Source organism: Scleropages formosus, chromosome 19 (genome assembly GCF_900964775.1).
Source record: "Scleropages formosus chromosome 19, fSclFor1.1, whole genome shotgun sequence".
Lineage (NCBI taxonomy): Eukaryota > Metazoa > Chordata > Actinopteri > Osteoglossiformes > Osteoglossidae > Scleropages > Scleropages formosus.
The window spans coordinates 946,434-965,861 of NC_041824.1; the positions used below are offsets into that span (position 1 = coordinate 946,434).

Below are 19,428 nucleotides of genomic sequence, written 5' to 3' on the forward strand. Positions count from 1 at the left end.
CCACCTCCAGCTGTGGTAGCCTTGAGCAAGGTACTTACCCCAAATTACTCCAGTAAAATTACCCAACTGCCTAAATGGGTAAATAATTGTGACCTTAACATTGCAAGTCCCTGTGGAGAGAAGCATCAGCTAAATGAATAAATGTAAATTTTGTGTGTGTGTGTGTGTGTGTGTGTGTGTGTGTGTGTGTGTGTGTGTGTGTGTGTACGCGCGCGAGTGAGTCAGTGAGTGAGTGATCATCTACCGCGTTCGTCATGCAAATCAAATGTGAATTTTTCCAGGGAAAAATTTCTAAATTAACTTAGAAACTCATTATATTTAAGATAAATCCATTATATTTGATTCTTATCCATTCTAATGTAGAGCTTTACCAGTTTAAAAAGCGATTCTAACACGCTGAGCAGCGCAAAGCGAGTCACGCAGCCCACGTGAGGTAAGAAAGGGCGACTTTGGCACGACTTGGACGAGAAGGCACCCGAGAAGACGGGCACGGCTCACCGACGACGCGAGTACAAGCGGAGCGTGAGGAGCGACGGCGACGGGAAAAGACGAGCACGGCGGACACAGGAGCACAGGAGCGCGACGCGGCGGCTCGACGTACCTGCAGCACACGACTCATCCACTGGAAACTGTCCTCTTCTGTGGAATCGGGCCTCTGCTCAGCCACGACAACAATGCGCTCATCGTGTAGCACGGTGACTGAGAACACAGCAATCCTTGTGGACAAAGGGACCGTCATGGCGGTTTAACTAAATACTACTTACATAGAGAATTGTTAACAGTTAGATTAAGATGAAAAGGAAAAAACACACACACACACACAAAAAAAAAAAAAGGAATATGAGCGGCTCGTCGATATGGAGACAAAGTACCTTCCCCTATAGACGAACTTCATGGGTTCGACTGCGAGCGCCGTGGCGACAATGTCGTCAGCATTGTGCCTCCGGCCGCTTACCACCATCAGCCCATCCATCTTGCCTGTGATGAAGATGAGGCCCCCGGGACCCACAAAGCCCAGCAGGCCGGTTCGAGCGAAGGGATATTCGCTGACGGGTGCCCCCGTGCTGCTGGTGGGAAACACCTGGAACCCAGCACGCAGCAGTGCTCGTGTTAGTCGGTGCCGAAGCGGCGCGCGGTAGCTGTACCAGCCCTTGGGATCCTCTTCGGTGGCAGAGATTCACCCAGACAGCAGCGGCACCGCAGCCCGTGAGCAGCGGGAGGAAGGGGCCATCCGAGGTCGGCGGCGGAGCGCAGCGGGAGGCCGAAGCGGCTTTTCCCGCACAGCTTACCTCGAAAGTGTTCTTCGTCATGCCGGAGAGGCCGTAGTACGACATTCCTGTGGCGATGGAGCACACGCACAGCTCTCCGACCTCATCCGTTTGGCACAGCTGAGGGACCCCATCTGGCTTGACCACACAGAGCAGCGCTATGGGGGACAAGCGGACCACGGTAAACAAACGGCACGGACAAATACACAAGGATCTCATTACCTCATACCTATTAGTACCTCATGACTTTGCACTAATAGTAATTTTTCTAAATTTGTCATTTACGCCCTCTGTTCCCCTTGTGTTTTTCTTTCCTTACGTCCTCATAATTTATGTCATAGGCTGCTGAGAGGATTCACAGAGTAAGAATCTCATTGTACGGTGTCACAAACCGTTTACTGTACACATGACAATAAACTCTAGAATCCTGAAGTATTGTGCGTCTCTGCGCACGTGTGCGTCGCACCATCGCTCCCGGCCACAGGCCGTAAGGGGAGCCGTGTCACTGCGGAACATCCAGCCGCCCGCCGCCTGCTCTCACTACGGTACTGTACCTCCTGGCATGACGGTTCCCACATCTTGCACGGTGAGGACCGACAGTCGCTCCTCCGAGTCGACCCTGATGACCCCGTGGCTCAGCCCCTGCATGGACAGCACACCTCTCCCAGCGGGCTGGTTACTGTCGTTCGTGGGCCTGTCGGCAGCAACACCCAGAGGAAATAAAAAGCCGATAAGCTCTGCAGACTCGCAAGGAAGCTCCCGCTTTTGGCGAGGCGGATTGTGTGTGTGTGTGTGTGTATAAGAGAGAGTGCGAGTGTGTGTTTGTGTATATGCAGGACAACGCATTGATCATGTTCACAGAAGACCGCTCGCTCGCTCACTCGCTCGCTCACTCGCTCACTCAGTCACTCACTCGCTCACTCACTCGCTGGGGTATTTGACCACTTCTGAACGCAAACTTCATTTCAGCAGCACGGAAAAGCTGTAAAAGTTTAACAAAGCAAATCCTGCACATCAAACAGCCATAAGGACTTGAGGTAGGAGAACGAGGGCAGGGAGACGTTACCCGTCCGCCCGAAACCACACGCAGAGCTCAGTTCAGTCGCCCCGCAGACAGGCTTCTAAAGTGAGCGCAGCCAGACGACAAACGTTTTCACGAGCAGCCCAACCGACTTGTTGACCACATCACAACTTAAGGGTCCTGTATTTCTCATCAAAAACAGTCCTGGCGTCTTTCTTGAACAGTACAGCTTTGGGTTTTTATTACTGTTCTACAAAAATTCCACTCTCCAATTTCGGGTCTTATTTCGAGGGGGGAAAAAAAAAAAAAAAAAACTGTAGGCCAGTTTCTACTTCCCTCAGCAGCTCAACTGTAAACAGTGCTCAGACTGGGCACAGATCTTCCCTTTCAGCCCAAATTAAGCCGTCAACAGAGGACAGGTTGATTTCCACAACGGGGACAAAGCAATTACCTCCTGATGGCCACGGTCAGTGCCTCAGGGGAGCTGGCACAGGGGCAGATGACCTCTGGCCGGAGACCCTTGCTTTGGAAGACGTTGAGGAAGGCGTCACACGACGAGATGGACCCTAGAGGAGGAGACGCAAGAAGAGACGATCAATTAGCTACACTGACAGAGTTCAAATGTAGCACACAGTCAAGATCCAACCCTGAGCTTCATAGAGCACCACCTGGACAGCGGGTGGTAGCAGCTCTCACGGAGCCAATGGCACACTTTGCACAGTCACCGGGAACGGTACAGTAAATGAGACGTAAGCTTCAATCGGGCTGCTAGGAGATATCTTCCGCTGGCTTCCCCAGACCCGCGGCTTGTGCCTATTTCCCTGTATGAATCGCCGTTTCGGGGAAGCGGTCCCACGGCGCTCTCAGCACTCAATGTCCCGCTCACCCCACGGCCCCTCAGTCACATGTAATTCACGTACGGCTGATGTTCGCGTTACAACAGAATGGGCGGAAGTGCTTTCTTCAGGCAGACGTTCCACAAATCACAATTTGGGGGGAGAGCCCTCGTCTGACCGGTAAGAGCTTAAAAGCCATTGAGTTACTCCAAAGATGGAAAGAAACACAAACGGCTTCAGGCGATACTTGTGTATTTGGAAAAGCGGCATGTCAGCAGTACGCTGCCATGTACCGAACGTATGGGACCGAGCGGAAGCAGCAATAGAAAATTAGAGAGTGATGGAAGAATGCAGCCGTGCAAACGAAGAAAGATCATCGTGACACGACTGGAGAGAAAAGAAAGCGACGAGGAAGGGACGGTCACCTGTCGAAGGGAGCGGGGGACTAAGTGCGTGCGAAGGACAAGACGACGTGAACTCACAGGGGTTGGAGCCGTCAGCCACCACCAGCATGCGCAGTGAGCTCAGGTTGATATCCCGCTGGTCTCGGTGGGCCACCAATGCCCAGTGCATGTCCCTCGACTTCACACAAGCCACTTTCGCTACAAATGAGTGGAAAGTCTCTCACTGAAAGACCGCATTCCGGGCCCCGCACCGCGGTCACATCCTTGGCCCACAGGTGTATGGCTTTGGTAAGTGAGCAGCTCCCAATGACACTCATGACAGAACCACACATTATGGACCATTTCATGATGTGGTCAGCGGACACAGTTGCAACATTATCCTACACTATGGAACTACAATACTACGTTTGTCACATAGCAGTAAGAATTCAAATATTTTCAAACAGCAACTGTGTCTCAACATACAACTTGATTGGGAAAAAAAAAAAAACAATCAGCTTCAATATCAAGTTTTTCCGAAGGCCAACTAGAGGTTTGCACCATGATGAGTTTGTGATGAGTTATTGACAAACCATTTGGAATGAAGACATACTGACCTTTGTACTGGCATACTTTCTGTATCCATGACAACGGATTGACCTTCATCAGTGAGTAAGGGACACTGATCACATGCATCATGTTCATAACGCTCTGTAAGAGACATTGTGGGAAATAAGGAATTAAACCTAAGCGACCTTTAACCCCTCAATCTCCACAGAGCAACACGCACTGGGACACATAACTACGCTAATAACCCAGATTTAAAGAAACTGGGATTGTTCTGTTCACTCTGGCTTTCACTGGTTGGGTGCTACAATGGTGTAGGGATTAGCTGAAGGCGGGGGGGGGGGGTTACTTACTGTGAGGATCCCATGCCACAAGCCCACATCCTTCTTGAAGTCCAGGACATTGACGATGGTTTCCGCTGGAGCAGAGAAGCAGGAAAGAGGTAAAACATGGGATTACCAGCCCATACTGTACAGAGACAGGGTCACTAGATGCACAGCATGTGCAGCCAAAATGCTGCTTTTTTCATTGCATCAGGTGCATTAAACACTGGAGTGCTTTGGAGGAACCCAACTGAAAAGGTGCGAGCGTAAACTATGTACGAGAGATGGAACGCTGGTAGGGTTACCTTCTGTGTATCCACAGGACTGAGTGAGGGCCTGGCAGTGGGTGAGCATAGCAATCCTCATGACCGTTACCCCCAGCACACTCCCATCCTTGCAAGTCTTATACTGGAAGGCAAGGCACACACAAAGGCGATTGCGGGGATCCGTCGTACGACAGAACTGCTACACCATTACAGCTGAAGTCTTTCCCACGATTACTCCGCAAAGCGAGCGCGGCCTTGGAGCTGTACGCTTAGAAACGAGGACGAGGTGTACCTCAATGTAAGCTGTGTCACTGTTTGCATCTTTAATATGCGGGAACCAGTCCCGAGGAGGCTTGGACAGGTGCTTGGACTCGGTGACAAACCAGAGGAGCTTTGGCCAACCTGGAAGGGAAACGACAAACACGCAACCGCTAAAAGCCACCGTATCGGCTACACGGTGCATTAGATGCGAGCGCTCTTTAGTACAAGCGAGATGTGCACAAGACTTGGGAAGTCCACACAGAGCTCACGCTACCATCGTGTGACAACGGCTCCAGTCTCTACCAAGCGCATGGTTCCGGAAAAGGCCTGACCTTTGAACTGAGGGATCTCCCCGGTGGCACTTTTGGGCAGGCCCTTGTGGCAGGCATCACTGGTCAGGGCCACGGTGACTCCACAACTGCCCAGCAGGAAGCCAATTTGTTGGCTCCCGGCATCCTGGGAGAGACGTGGACAGAGCGCAGAGACTTGAAGGTCACACAAGGAGAGCGAGTGTAGAGAAACACAAAAAAGCACGTTGAGTGTGTGACTCAGTGGTGTGCACCGCAGGGGACACAACCATCCCCACTCAGGTAGAATATAAACTGATTCAGTTCATAACCATTCAAATGCGGCCAATTCTGGACTAGTGGTTCATCACCTTGTGCTGGAAGAGGCTGAAGGAACTGAAATACCTTTGGAATTACTGTAGCAAACATTAGGCAGCTCTCCAAAGGACTAAACAACGGTAAATCAACGTAGTAAATAAACACTGGGAAGAGTGCGGGACAAAGGAGTCAGCTACATAAGAGTGGTTAAGAGCAGCACGGAGCACAACGGCTATTCTTTGTCCTTCTCTTTTACCGTATTATTTTGTTTAATTTGTTTAATTTTCTATTTTTATACTTGAATGGTTGTGTTTTATATTGTTTTATGTGGCTGCGTAAAGAACTCAGGGAATAGCGTTAGAATTTCGTTGTTTTGCACAGCAGTACAAAGTCTTCAATTCGCTTCAATGTACTACGGTAACTCCTGCAACCCGCTGTAGCACCCAAGAGTATGAGTGTACACCCGCCGCACACCCGCCGCACACCATCCCCAATATACAGACACTTAGAGACGTTCACCGATCTGGACTTCAGAAAGGCTCCATTCCAGCTCTCTGGAAATGTCACTTTTGGTTTTGTCTTCTACCTTCACAATCCACTCGCAATGTCTACTACACACATGTTCCTTAAAAAGCCATGAAAAGCCATGCTAAAGTGATGCTTCAGCTATTACTTGTCATGCATTTGTGAATAATGTGAGAATACTAATCTTACAACAATGTTATTAATGACTTCATGCCTTGGGTCATGTTGTGTCGCTCAGGAACAGATTTAAAATTTCCTCATAAGCAATAATGGGAAAAACTTCTTCGGTATCTAGATATTCACCTTAAGGACAAATTTTCAAAAGCTAATTAAGTTTAGACTGGGGGTTGGGGGGCACTTCAGCAAATTACAAGAGTTTATTTTAAGTAGCAGAAGTCTGTAAAGACAAGAATGTTGTTAATGAAGAGGAAAACAGGACTCATGCTTGAACCTGAAAGACAGATTTTTCCTGAAAGAAAATAATGTTCCGTCAATAAATATGTTCTACTGAGGATGGGCAACCATGTGGAATGAAAACCACGCCCAGATAATAGTTATACGGTGTCAAAGAAGGTGTTAAATAAACAAAAAAAAAAAAAAAAAAAAAAAAAACACACATTTTTAAAAAAAAAATCACTACACGGAACTTAGGGGGGTGCAGTGGCGCAGCAGGTTTGACTGGGTCCTGCTCTCCGGTGGGTCTGGGGTTTGAGTCCCACTTGGGGTGTCTTGCGACGGACTGGCGTCCCGTCCTGGGTGTGTCCCCTCCCCCTCCGGCCCTATGCCCTGTGTTGCCGGGTTAGGCTCCGGCTCCCCGCGACCCTGAATGGGACAAGCGGTTTCAGTCTGCGTGTGCGCGTGTGTGGGGACTCTGTTCAACATGCAAAACTTGACCCGAGTTTTAAAGTGCATGCTATGGGCTATGAGAAACACCCAACTGACGGCCAGCTCCGGACACTCACCTTCCTTGTGAGCGGTACCTCAATTGGCACCGGCACCACCTCCGCCAGCAGGCAGCCATAGAATGCCACCATGAAGGCAGCTGGGTCATTGTTTGGAAAGACGAGCGCCACCTGTGGTAACGGAGGTCACAGAGTTGGTTCAGATGACACAACGCACATTAAAGCACACTTGTGCTCAGGAGGGATGGACACGGGATACCTGAAAGATCAGGCAGCATCCATGAACCTCGTGTGGCTGAGAAACCAGTACAGCCTCTATGCGAGGAATTATGTACCTTCTGGTGCGAGTGTACAGCAGTGCACACACCCTACCTGATTGTACGTCACATAACACACACACATTCCCTTATATTTCATTACTTCACCCTCGGCATCTCAAACACCCTTCCGAACACTCCTGTGATTCCGTGTCTGGTCATCAACCAAGAACTTGCTAAGCAATATCATAACCGGATAGATGTACAGTTTTGCTTCTGTTAGCTGCTAGTAGCGGCACTCTTTTTCTACCTGGAATGCCCAAGTGGGGGTGGAGCAGCCACTGGCATCTGGACCTCCCAAGATGCTTCTCCTTTGCCTTTTGGTTACGAGGTTTTTTTTTTTTTTTTCTCCCCTTTTCATTTCCTCTTTGGCTGGTTAGCTTACTTTATAGCTTTACTAGCTAGTACCAACTAGTATAGTTCTTTACTAACTAGTATAGTTCCCATCCTGTGTCACTGTGTGAGACAAGCTCTCTATACAAATAAGCCAAATTGAATTTACCCTTACGTTTGTTACTGCAATACTGTAAGGGTGTGCATCTACAACAGCTCTCTCAAACATCTTCTCATTCAAACAAGCTTAGTGACTTTTTCACCTTTATTTAGTAGACACCTCGCCCTTTTTTAGCAGTCTTGAAATCTTTCTTTTATTCATTTATTTGATACTTCTCTCCAGAGCTGCTTAGTTATTTTCCCATTTATACAGCTGGGTAATTTTACTAGAGCAATTCAGGGTAAGTACCTTTGCTCAAGGGTACTACAACTGAAGGCGGGATTCAAACCTGTGACCTTTGGGTTCAAAGGCAGCTGCTCTAAGCACTATGCTACCTGTCGCCCATATACAGAACTGTCAGAGTTTACATAAATTTTTTGTGTCCAAAGGCTTAATTTTCTCCCTTCTTCCATTACTTTCTACGATATTAATTTTATGAGCTCTGAGCTATTCTCTTCTCCTATTCTCTTGTGCATTATGACTTTCATATGACAGGTTACAACCACCAAAAAAAAAAAGAACAAAAAAAACAAAAAGTCCTGTTTCAGAGACTACCTCTAGGAGCATGATAGGGCAAACACAAATGTCACTGTTTGATAAAAGTATTTAGGTTCATATAAGTATGGCAAGTGTCTCTACGGACTCACCCGGTCTCCTGGCCTGAGCATGGGCTCTTGCTTGGTGCCCAGCTTGTGGAGGATGTTGTAGGCCACCTTCATGCTCCGCGTCCACAGCTTCCCTGTGCGAACAAACACCGTAACAGCTAGTAACACTGGATAAATGGACTGGCATTCTCACCCTTATCTATTAAAACAAATCCATCCTACCATACTGAGAGCATAAGCAGGAAAAAAAAATTGTAAGAATAGATTCAAAAAACAGAACTGAAAAATATTTAAAAGGAGAAATGATTGTTAACATCTAAATAACACCTCTCGTTGATGTAGTCTGTATTGTTTTATTTCTCATTTCCACCCCAAATATGGTTGTGCAATAAAAATAAATCATATCTCTATATGTAGAAAGCAAAGAGAAAGAGGCCATTTAAGAGACTTAAGCACATGGTTTTAATCTCGATGATTCCCCGTTGATCCCCTCCCAGTTCCTGCCTACCTGTCATGTGGACACCTGTGGACAGGGACCGATTCACAGATAAAGTAGCGATTCACTGCTTAATATAACCACTGCAATCCTTCATAAAGCCTCAGAAGAGGTATGAAGTATACACAAGAAAGACACATCAAGATTTAAGAGTCAAAGTCAAAGCAACCACTAGTGCTGCTGTAGAGGCAGTCAGACTCAAACCTACTTGTTACAGAACCAATTTAAAATGGAATGAAATCTATACATACTCACTGTAAATGTCAACGTGTAGCCGATTCCCTAAACACTCAAAAGAACTAACTCGCTCGGGCAAAGGTTGCTCGGTTGAATCAGTAGAGCCAGCTCGCTCTGGTAAAGTTTGCCTGGGTTAATCCACAAAGCCAGCTTGCTCAGGTAAAGCTTGTTTGAAAGCAGAGAGGGTCAGGGAAGAGAGCTCTACCACCGCACACCAGGGCCAGACAACTCTCACCAAACCTTACCATCATGGTTTCCAAAAGGCAGGGAGAGTCCAGAGGGCTGGAGAGACAGCACAGCATGGCAAATGTAGTTACGCCACGTCTAGGACACGACAAAACTAAAGGGACCAAAACTACTGGGCAACCTGACAACATGGTAGAACGTCACACGACCCTGTACCCCCTCAAGGAGGTTTTTCACTGGGTGAAAACACTGCCTGCAGGTAACCTCCACACAAGTAACTGATCAATAGCTCATTTTCCTACATATGCAAGAGACTGGGGTGTGGAAGAGGTCAAAATGCTGAACGTGAACCACCGTCTGCACGCTGAGCTTATTGCCGTAATTGCAGCACCGCTCAAACGGTCGACTCGCTGCTCGATGGCTCAGTAGGCAGGGAAATTTTGGGCTGACGCTAAACAAATTAATACAGCTGTGAAACAGATCCAAGCCAGAAGCATGCTTTCGGTGGGTAAGCCCAAGAAAAATACCAGCAGCCTAGTGGAACAATTTACACAGCTCAGAAGGTGTCATTAAAGCTATGGGCAGACTGACGAGACCAAAAACCAAGTCAGTGAACCTGACTCTTGCAACCTGGAAGTTCTCTAACCATGAACCCATCAGGCTGCTGGTATCTGGAATCTGAGAATATGAAGTTAAGCGCTACGGTCTTTACCATAGGTAAGAATGTAGAGCGGCTTGCCGTTGGTGTCCATGGTGGTGAGGCAGGGGGCCTTGGGGGAGATTGTGCCCCAGCGCTGCAGTGCTGCCTCCAGGGAAGGAGGCCAGTTGGTCACTACACCAAGCTGCTCCCCCCTGATGGGCAACATCTGGGCACCCTCAGGACGGGGCTGGTTGGGATCTGGTTGCTGAACTATAAGCAGAGGCAGGCCCACAACATCAACTAGAAAGTACAACTATCACAGTCTCTCCCCAAAATCAGGGTTACTAGTATGTATGGTATGTTCAAGGTTACGTGAAAACAGGCTGAGGGAACGGAAAAGCAAACCTTCCAGGAGCTCCTCAAAATCATCAACGAAAAACTCCCTGAGCGGAGGTCGCTTGGGCTGCTTCAGTGTGTTCACCAGCTGCTGGATTTTGGCCGACACTCTGCTGCTGACTGGAACTCCTGAGAGACAGTGACCAAGGAAGGCATGAAGGTACCACATGCATATGTGAGAGCACACAAACACAATTATAAAAATGGGAAAGGGAGCAAGTTCAGACGTGTACAGACATCTCTTCCATCCACACTGCAGTTACTGCATAGTTAACAGCCTGGTCAGGGAATGGTTTCCATGTGTCAGGAATGCAGAGCAGAATCTCCTACAGGCGACCAACTGCGCAACCGAAAACAAGACGTGAACAGCGCTCCTTTCGCCACCGTCAACACGGGAAGCCAGGAGGTCCCAGTTCGGACACCTCTGTGTATGATTCCTTAGCGAGGTTGTCTGGTCACCGTCAACAAATGTGTCCTTTGACATTACTGACACATTACTGACTGGGATTCTGAGCTTCATCAGGGGAACAAGTCATGTCACCAACCACCACCTTGACCTCTGCTCTCCACACCATTGGGCATTCCCAAGCTTGGCACCCTTGACTAGGCAGTTTCAAGTACACGCAGTACCATTCAAGGGAAAGGATTATCTGGGCCTGAAAAGCAATCCATCATGAGGGACAGTTGCCCTTCTTAGATGACAGGAGCTCCAGGTACAGGGTACTGACAGGCCTTGTTCCAAAGACCCTCAACACGCCACTAACAATTTCCCTTCGAAAGAAGCCTCGACCTTCTCGGTCTCTTTCTCAAACGCACACACTCTCACTACCTACTTGATCACTCACCATCTCCAGTCTCCATAAGCTCTGCATTGCCATATTTTTGCGTTGATCGAGGGACTGTGGACACCTGTGGCCTCTCCACATGGGTGCTGTGCTCAGAGGTGTACGTGGTCACATCTGGGGGTGCCGAGTGGTTCTCTGGGGAGGAGGAGGTTTGGAAAAAAAGACTGTCACATGGTTTTTCGCACCCTTAAAGGTTCATGTCCCTACAGGTGCTGACAGATCAATACGGTCTAAAAATATTTTAATTTTGGCGTGAGCGTGTTTGCGAGAGAAAGAGCCCTCAGTGTCTGAACACGCGTGTCCGCGTCAGAAGGCACTACGCCGGGGCGTCAAACGTGCAGCAACAAAGGCTTCCAAACTGAGCGAGAACAGTTTCTGATGAACGTAGGACATTTTGAGGCAGATGGACGAAGCCACACTTATTTAGGAAAATGAGGAAGAAGCCGCTCCGTGAAAAACCCAGTTTGCTACGATAACGATGGTTCAACATTATAACAAGTCAGCTACAGGTGTCGAGAACATTGAAAAACAAGTAATTTAATTTTTATTAAAACAATATTATTATAATTAATTATTATTATTAGACTCGCTCACTATCCTTAACTACTCGGCCAAGTCAGGAACACGGCGGTCTGGAGCCTTTCACGAGCACAGGGTACAAGGCAAAGCAGGGTGAACCCTGAACAGAACACCAATCCACCGCAGTATTTTTGGAGCGTGTTGACTTTCAATGTGCATCCAAGCTGGAGAAAAAGTTCAGCTTCTTCTTCCTTGTTGGGTTTTTACAAGAATCAAGTCTTGAGAAAAGTATCCTATATCCAGCTACGTGAGATAAAACGGCCGGCTGGATAATATCATGCCTTGTTAAAGCTGTTGATGGATTTCATACTGTTTATTTTACACGGTTAAATATTTTTCATTTTAGACCTTTAAGATTTAGTATGAGATCTACTGCAATGTCTACTTGCTGGGCAGGTCACGCTCAGGACCGTGGCCCTCGGCCAAAGTCGGACACCCCCGTAGGGTACCGAGCTGGGACTGCAGACAAGGTGACCCTGCCCAGGCAAGGGCCTCCGAAAACATCCTGCCGAAGCACATTTCCTACATTACTTATCACTGAGTGTGAGTGAGTGAGTGAGTGAGTGAGTGTGTGAGTGAGTGTGTGAGTGAGTGTGTGAGTGAGTGTGTCTGTGCGCGCGCACTACCCCATGTCTCTCTCAGTCACCACAGAACTCCTCGGGAAGCCTCTTAACAGACACGCCTGTTTATTAAAACAGGTTTTATTTTCAAAATCCACACACCCCAAACAACACGCTCGTATCTGGTAGCCGGGACCAGGGAAGGTTCTAGAACCACTGTTCCGGGGATCCCCAGCGTCCGGCGCACCTCGCCGCCACGCTCTCGTTCGGCGTTACGCACAACTCTGCCGTCTTGGCTTCGTCTTTTGGAATCGACTTTAGAGGGAATCGTCCACAGCGTCGTCCAGCCGAGGCACGCGGCTCCACACCGACGCGCTCGCGCAGCAAACGTGCGTCCGAACACACACGGCGTATGAGTCGGGAAGCGCTGGGGCGGCGTGAAGGCGACTCATGCAGAACACACGTAACGAGACACGGCACACAATAATCACACGTACACACGGTAGAAAAACACAAACCACGAGGCACACAGGTCAGGACACGAACCCGGACGGACGAGCACACGACCGATTGGGGACTGACGAAACGCCCAATAGGGAAGTGTGTCTAAAAGCAGACAATTAGCTGTCCGGTGGTACCTCAAAAAAGAAAAGGGCAGCCATGTTTCTTCCAAAGGAAAAATAAAAGCCAAACAGCAACAAGACAAAATAAATTAAAAAAAAAAAAAAAAACATTAAAGCGCAAATAAAACCTGCAGTTGCCCAGGTCATAGAAAGAGCAGAGATGAAAAGGTCAAAGGTTGCGCTCACATCACAGCAGCGTTCTGACGCCTAACACAGCGAGCTCCCTGGACGCCGCTAGAGAACACGCAAGTCACGCACGACACACGCCGAACACAGTGCAAGGCACAGCAATGGACTGCAACGGGTGCGAGTTTTGCCCACTCGCAGCATACTGACCCTCCGACTCCAGTGGTGGCGGCCAGACGAGCTCAGATCCGAATTCGCAGGAGCGTCGGAACGAGTTCCCGTTCTCGAGCGGGCCAGGTACCGTTTTTCTCCTCAGCGAAAGGTGCGCTATCGGGCCTGGAGGTGCGGGGTTGGGGGGGTAGGCGGGAACTGAGAACCAGAAGCTTAGACACCACCCCATCCCACCTACTGCTGCCGCCGCCGCCGCCGCCGCCGCAACATGTCAGCGATGGGCCACGGCCAACGGGGTTTGGGGACGCGCTGGAATGGAGGTGAGATGATGAACAAAAAGGCTGATCTTCAGCGCTCGGCGACACAGATGGGATGTAGCAACAATTCCCAAAACGAAAGGAAATAAAACAAGAAAGCTGCTGAGTGAGCTGCACCATCTCGAATGGGCTGCAAATTATTTCCATGGCAATGGTCCAGGCACAAAGCGGCGCCTTCGTCGGGGTATGTGCATGCCCTCACGCTCTCACACATACTCAATGACACGTGCAAACACACACAGCAGCTACTCTCAACGTCAACTGTAACAAAGCACAAGCGCAAAAGCAAATTGGGGGGGGGAAAGAAAAAAAAAAAAAAGAACACTTCTCCTTGACCTGGGAAGGATATTCACGATACAGAACATTTCCAAATAGGACAAAAAATGACTGCCAACACACCCCTGTCAATTTTTTTTTTTTTTTTAAATAAATAAATATGGTTTCCCTCTTTCCATGTGTCTGCTTTTAGATGACCACCCTTACAAATAAAGAGTGTGTAACTCCAGAAACTAGAGCGCAGGTGCTCCTGTAATAAAATACAAGACATTTTCTATGGAATAAAAGAGAGAAATATCAAGGTGCAACATGCAAACCTACATGTGCTCTTCCAAAATGCCAGCAACTGATATATGGACTGGGGTACTTTTTAAAAAATTTTTTTTAGGATGTTGTGGTTTAGAAGGGTAACCTCTGACTTTTATGTGGGGAATGCTGTGACGAGACAGGACTTTAAAACTCTTTATATCTCTGGAAGATCCTGTCGGACAGAGGATTGTTTCAGCAGTCGTGTCAGAACAACGTGTTGGACACACATGTTCTACGAAGAATGGAAAAGGAAGGACTGACTGCACACGTACATCTAGTCCAAAAGGGAACACTGGGGCAGCGGGAAGCATTCAACTCCCATCGGAGGTTCTGCTGCTGGAGCCTTCAAAAAGCGTCCCGTTCAGTAAGTCGGTAAAATGCATTTCGTTTGAGAAGGACATGGGGCAACTAAACCACCAATGCTGGCCAGCGGACATGGAGCGAAGGCTGGAGTGTGGAAGGAAGTGCAAAGACAAGAGTGGCGTTAGCCCCCAGCGGGCGATAACTGAACGTCACCGGGGACGGTAGCGGTTACCGGTGGGGTGCGGAACACGGCACCTTCGACCAGCCTCGGCGCCACGACTCATGGAATAGGTGCCAAGCGCGAGGCTGTGGCTCCATGCTTTCTGCACGGCGATGGAGGTGTTTGGTCAGCAGGCCCGACAAGCTGAAGGGACGACGGCGAGCGTCACACCATAAGAAGCTGGCAAGCGATCAGACTCACCAACGTGCGCGTGCGCCATGACATCAGCCAGGCGGCCAGCCGCTCCGCTGCCCCCGCTCTGCGTGGAGGACGAGGACGTGGTGGAGGAAGGCGTCGAGCCGTGAATGGCACGGCTGATCCAGTGCTCCATGCTGATGCTGCCCTGGCTAGAGCTGGGCGTGCCCCCCCCGGGAAGGCAACCCTCCTCCTCCGAGCCTGACGACGTGTCTGGGGTGGGGGAAAAACTTAGAACTGGAGCTTCGGTGTCCTACCGTGACGATGTCGACAAATTTAAGACAGACTAAATTCTATTAAAACACACGTTACGTGTGTATGCAGGTGAAGTTGTGGATTCATTTGCATATCATTTGCATATTCAAACAACTAGTCCAGGTCAGTCGGTCCACCAACATCGAAGGCCGCATCCAGATAACGGCTGCTCGGACCGCTTACAGTCGTCGCCACGAACCCTGCAGCTGCGAACGTGGCACAGGCGTTGTATGAACATGTCAAAGTCTTTCACCGCACAGAAACATCACTGTGTGGCGCACTGGCCGTCCAGGGGCAGCGTTAGCTCCGCAAGGAGGGGTTTCCCAGCAAGTTCACCAAGAGGACTTCCTGTCACAGTCCTGGCACACACACGTACGGGGTCAGGGGCAGGTGTGGCCAAGGGAAAGTGTGACGATCTGCCAGAAGGCCAGGAAAGAAAGTGCTCATCTGAGCCTGGAAATAAAACTGCTCTTCAGCTGATACTTCGTTGCACAGGTGGCCTCAGCACAGCCACAGGGTGTTCAGCCAGTAACGCAGTAAGAAACACAGTAAGCTCATCTGCTTCAAAGACCCGCTTGGCCTCAGAGCCACATTTACCTACAATGGCCCCGCCACCCCGTCAGGTTACCTGGCTCACCTGGAGGAGTGTACGCATCCATGGAGGTCTGCACCACCAACGAGCGCCGTTTGGAGGGCATCGGCACTGCCATCTTGCGCTCTTTGTGTTTCGCCAGGGCTGCCTGCACCGCCTCCGTGTGCACATCTGGGGGGGGGGGAAGACATGAGGCAGGAGAGAGCGAGATGGGCAGGACTAGTGATTGGATGTTGGTCTGGGGGGCGGAGCAAACACTGTACCGCGTCCTGTACCGTTACAGCCCCCCATTTAGCACTCAGTCACGTTCCCTTTCCCATCGCACTCGAGGAGGGAGTAAACGTACAAAACCAAGTTACAGACACGTGTACAATAAGTGTATGAATGGACAGACCGACCTGATCTGTATCTCTCGTCTCGGGACCCAGACGATCGCCGCCGGTGATACCGGGAGGAGGATGAGCCAATGGCAGTGCGGCGGTCAGGGGCCATGGGCTGCTCCACCCCTGCAGAAGAGAAAGGTTGGAAACCCAATCCATAGTCATCGAGCAGACAGCACGGGAAACTGTCCAGCATTAACCGTTTCCAAAGCTATTCTGCTGAGCTCTCAGAACCCATTAGTACCACACTGACCATCCACCAACCGCGGTAAGGCAACGACTTTGTGACGACTCAAACGTGTTGGTGAAAATGAGACTCCAGCGTCAGACCGCAGCCGATCACTGTTCAGGGATGTTTCACTTTCACACATTTATTAACCTTGAGCCCATCCTGTGTAACAGACAGAAATGGGGGAAAAAGGTTTTTTTTTTTTAAATTTTTTTCAAATATTCAGACGGTGAGCATCACATGACCATTTTCTAAGATTGTCACTTAACCTATGGCTCCAATCCAGAGATCCACGACTTAGGTGTTCCACCAGTATTGCTTGTTTCTGCAACTGACAGAACTCATCATGTCTTGTTTCAGCTATTTCTGCCTTCAATAAACTCTCAGGAAGGGAAAAGGACTGAAAGAGAACCTTCTGAGAAAAGAGCGACAAAGACCACGCAAGCGAAGGAGGTTGTTATGGACGCATGTGAACCTTAAGCTTGAACTTTAACAGACTGTGTGAATAGCTTTGCAAACCACATGTCTGGACTGAACACTCCATCTCAGCTTCAGAGCACTTGGCCAAATCACAAGTTCATCCCACAGCTGCCTTGGAACAAGAAAACTTGTATCGAGCAAAACCAGACAAAGCGGAACAGCAGTACAGCACCGACAACCTCAGGACTATGGGTCTACCTAGTTCTACCTGGGGGTGGTGAAGGACACATTCCTCTCAAGGAATTTCTGCAGAACTAACTACGTTCCTGGGTGGGACTTGGGCTAATTCACCTTGCCTCTCACTGGCTACGTCCCGACCCAAACGCCCGTCTCAGGAGCACCGATTCGGTTTCCGTGAGGTTGAAGAAGACTCTCAACATGACTTTGAAAGACTCCCCTCTGTGATCGTACCCCAATCTGCCAGCTGAAATTATGCAGCGAAGACATGAATTCACGGAGGTTGCCAGATCTTTTAAAGAACGCAACCTGTACTTTGGTTTTGCTTTCCCCAGACAACTCATATGTACAGGAAGGGGAAATCCTCCATACAACGCGGCATCCGCAATCTCATTTATAGTCTTCAGTTTTGCTTCTATTTTTATTCCATCTCTGATCTGGTTTCTTGTTTTCTGTTGTGCTCTTCGTATTTCATATTTTCCGTTTCTAACCATGCGCTACATGGGTGAAAATACATTGCAAGTATTTTGCCATTCCACCTGATTTCCCACCATTAATATTCCTGCTTGATGAATGAGTACTACTGCTGGGAACATGTCCTGGCAGACAATGACCGGTATACTGAGGACTGACCACAGGGACAATCGGCCTAGACTCTTGGATCTGAGACACTAGACTAGGTGTTCATTTGACGAAAAGAAAAATTAATGAGTCATGAAAGTCTGAACTGTAAATAAATCCTGATGTTACTTCTGCATTACATTACTGTTGACATTACCACCAAATCAATGCACTGATGGAAAGGGAACAATTGTTTTTTCAAACAAGTCCATCATGACCCTGGAAATGTGGAGCAGTAAAAGCTGGTTTGCACAGTAATTTCGTTGTCTTTCGAAAATGTAGTTTTACCATTTAAAGATGAGCCACTTCAAGCCACTTATGGTGTGACGACCCAAACACATTGGGTGTGTGAGGATGCAAGCTTGACCTGGAGAGAGGAACTAGAAGTCTCACCTGAGGGTTGGGGCAGGTAGGCGCCAATCAGCTTGGACCGTTTCTTCTCATATCCTTTCTGTGTGATGTCACCTGTCGAAGAGGAGACATTCACTGTAGGGATCACTCCATCATGCTCATGTCATGCGGGGGGGGCACGATCATTGGAGAGGAGGGGGCAGAAGGTGGGTGGCACTCTGGACAAAGCACAGGAGAGGTTTCTGTAATTACACGGCTACTTTACGACACGCCGACTGGCTGGCGAGTAAGTGACGCACATAACTTGAGATGACGTCTGTCCTTAGTGATGTCAGCAGCAATCCTCAGTACCACAGCATCTGCTACTCCAAACAGAGAGCAGGCCATTTGTCCATCCACGACAGCAAGTAGAGAACTGCCGCAAACATTCCGACTGCCTTCTGACCAAACGCTGTCCTCCGGTGAGAACCAAGAAGACAGATGTCCACGGAAAGAAGCAGGACCAGGGAGCAATCGGAGGAGGAAGAGGAGGAACGACCAACTCGGCCCTCGGCCCGCGGGACGAAGACCCCCAAGGGGCAGGACCGAGAAGAGCAACAAAAAGGCAACCCAGATGCTGCATCCAAAGGAATCTTTCAGCATGATTATTTCATGAGTCAAATATTGAATGTGTTCTACAATATGCTGCCTGACCCACTTTCCATAAAAGTTCATACATTTATTAAATACACATCGCAGCTCTGCTACTTGGACTAATGTGCAGTATATTTTGTTTGATTTATGGCACACTCAGACAAAGAGAGAAAGCAGTTTCCATTTCGTTTTCATGCATCTCGGTCAAACACAGCCCAACAGCGGCAGGTAGGGAACAACAGGCCAAAGTGCGGCGGTCGGTAACCAGAAGGGCTTCCGTGATCCATCACTTGTCCCCTTCTCCCTCGTGGCTCTTCAGTTCCCCTCAAGTAGAACTTTTCTTTCAGTCCTAAGCTGCTTAGTTATTTACCCGTTTTTACAGGGAGGTATTTTTTATTTATGGACAGCTGGTAGTGTAGTGGTTAGAGCTACTGCCTGCCTTTGGACCCACAGGTTCAAGCCTCACCTCCGCTTTGGAGAAAAGCGTCAGCTAAATGAATAAATGTAACTGTAACTGTATTTACTCAAGCTGTAAGCAAATTGCTCAAAGGTACCAGAACAGGAGCTGGGATTCCACGCTGGGTTCTTCAGTACCAAGGCCATCGATGGCTCCAACTGCTTCACCACCTGCTGCCCACTCTCATTTAACTGGAAATCTTAGCACAAACTCCACAAAAGAGATTTCCGCGGCTTGTCACATGAAGCTTTACCTACGTACTTGGCTTCCTGAGGTCACCTGGAGGTGATCCTCTAAAGAGCTGAGCAAGGAGCCCACGCTCGTCCCAAACCCTGGTCCCAACCCTCTGCACTGCCAGCAGTTCCGCAGGAGCTAAAGAGGAGAATCAGAGCCTCTCGGTAC

General features: G+C 49.0%; 1 protein-coding gene across 6 annotated transcripts in view; it reads right to left on the reverse strand.

Annotated features, from left to right (window-relative positions):
* LOC108927702 (disco-interacting protein 2 homolog C) overlaps positions 1 to 19,428 on the reverse strand; it is a 61,981-nt gene that overhangs the window by 15,318 nt on the left and 27,235 nt on the right. For 2 of the 6 annotated variants that reach the window (XM_029246149.1, XM_029246148.1), the window contains exons 2-22: positions 17,979 to 18,050; positions 16,097 to 16,204; positions 15,744 to 15,869; positions 14,858 to 15,064; positions 13,271 to 13,396; positions 11,173 to 11,307; positions 10,337 to 10,456; positions 10,004 to 10,201; positions 8,415 to 8,506; positions 7,018 to 7,128; positions 5,258 to 5,381; positions 4,957 to 5,066; positions 4,704 to 4,806; positions 4,429 to 4,493; positions 4,126 to 4,219; positions 3,608 to 3,727; positions 2,741 to 2,855; positions 1,823 to 1,962; positions 1,290 to 1,426; positions 873 to 1,081; positions 602 to 716 (exon numbers count right to left, since the gene is read on the reverse strand). In XM_029246149.1, the coding sequence (XP_029101982.1) occupies positions 602 to 716; positions 873 to 1,081; positions 1,290 to 1,426; positions 1,823 to 1,962; positions 2,741 to 2,855; positions 3,608 to 3,727; positions 4,126 to 4,219; positions 4,429 to 4,493; positions 4,704 to 4,806; positions 4,957 to 5,066; positions 5,258 to 5,381; positions 7,018 to 7,128; positions 8,415 to 8,506; positions 10,004 to 10,201; positions 10,337 to 10,456; positions 11,173 to 11,307; positions 13,271 to 13,396; positions 14,858 to 15,064; positions 15,744 to 15,869; positions 16,097 to 16,204; positions 17,979 to 18,050 (2,627 nt within the window). Of the gene's footprint in view, positions 1 to 601; positions 717 to 872; positions 1,082 to 1,289; positions 1,427 to 1,822; positions 1,963 to 2,740; positions 2,856 to 3,607; positions 3,728 to 4,125; positions 4,220 to 4,428; positions 4,494 to 4,703; positions 4,807 to 4,956; positions 5,067 to 5,257; positions 5,382 to 7,017; positions 7,129 to 8,414; positions 8,507 to 10,003; positions 10,202 to 10,336; positions 10,457 to 11,172; positions 11,308 to 13,270; positions 13,397 to 14,857; positions 15,065 to 15,734; positions 15,870 to 16,096; positions 16,205 to 17,978; positions 18,051 to 19,428 lie in introns of all 6 variants that reach the window. The other 4 variants (XM_029246147.1, XM_029246151.1, XM_029246152.1 and 1 more) reach the window with 2 other exon arrangements.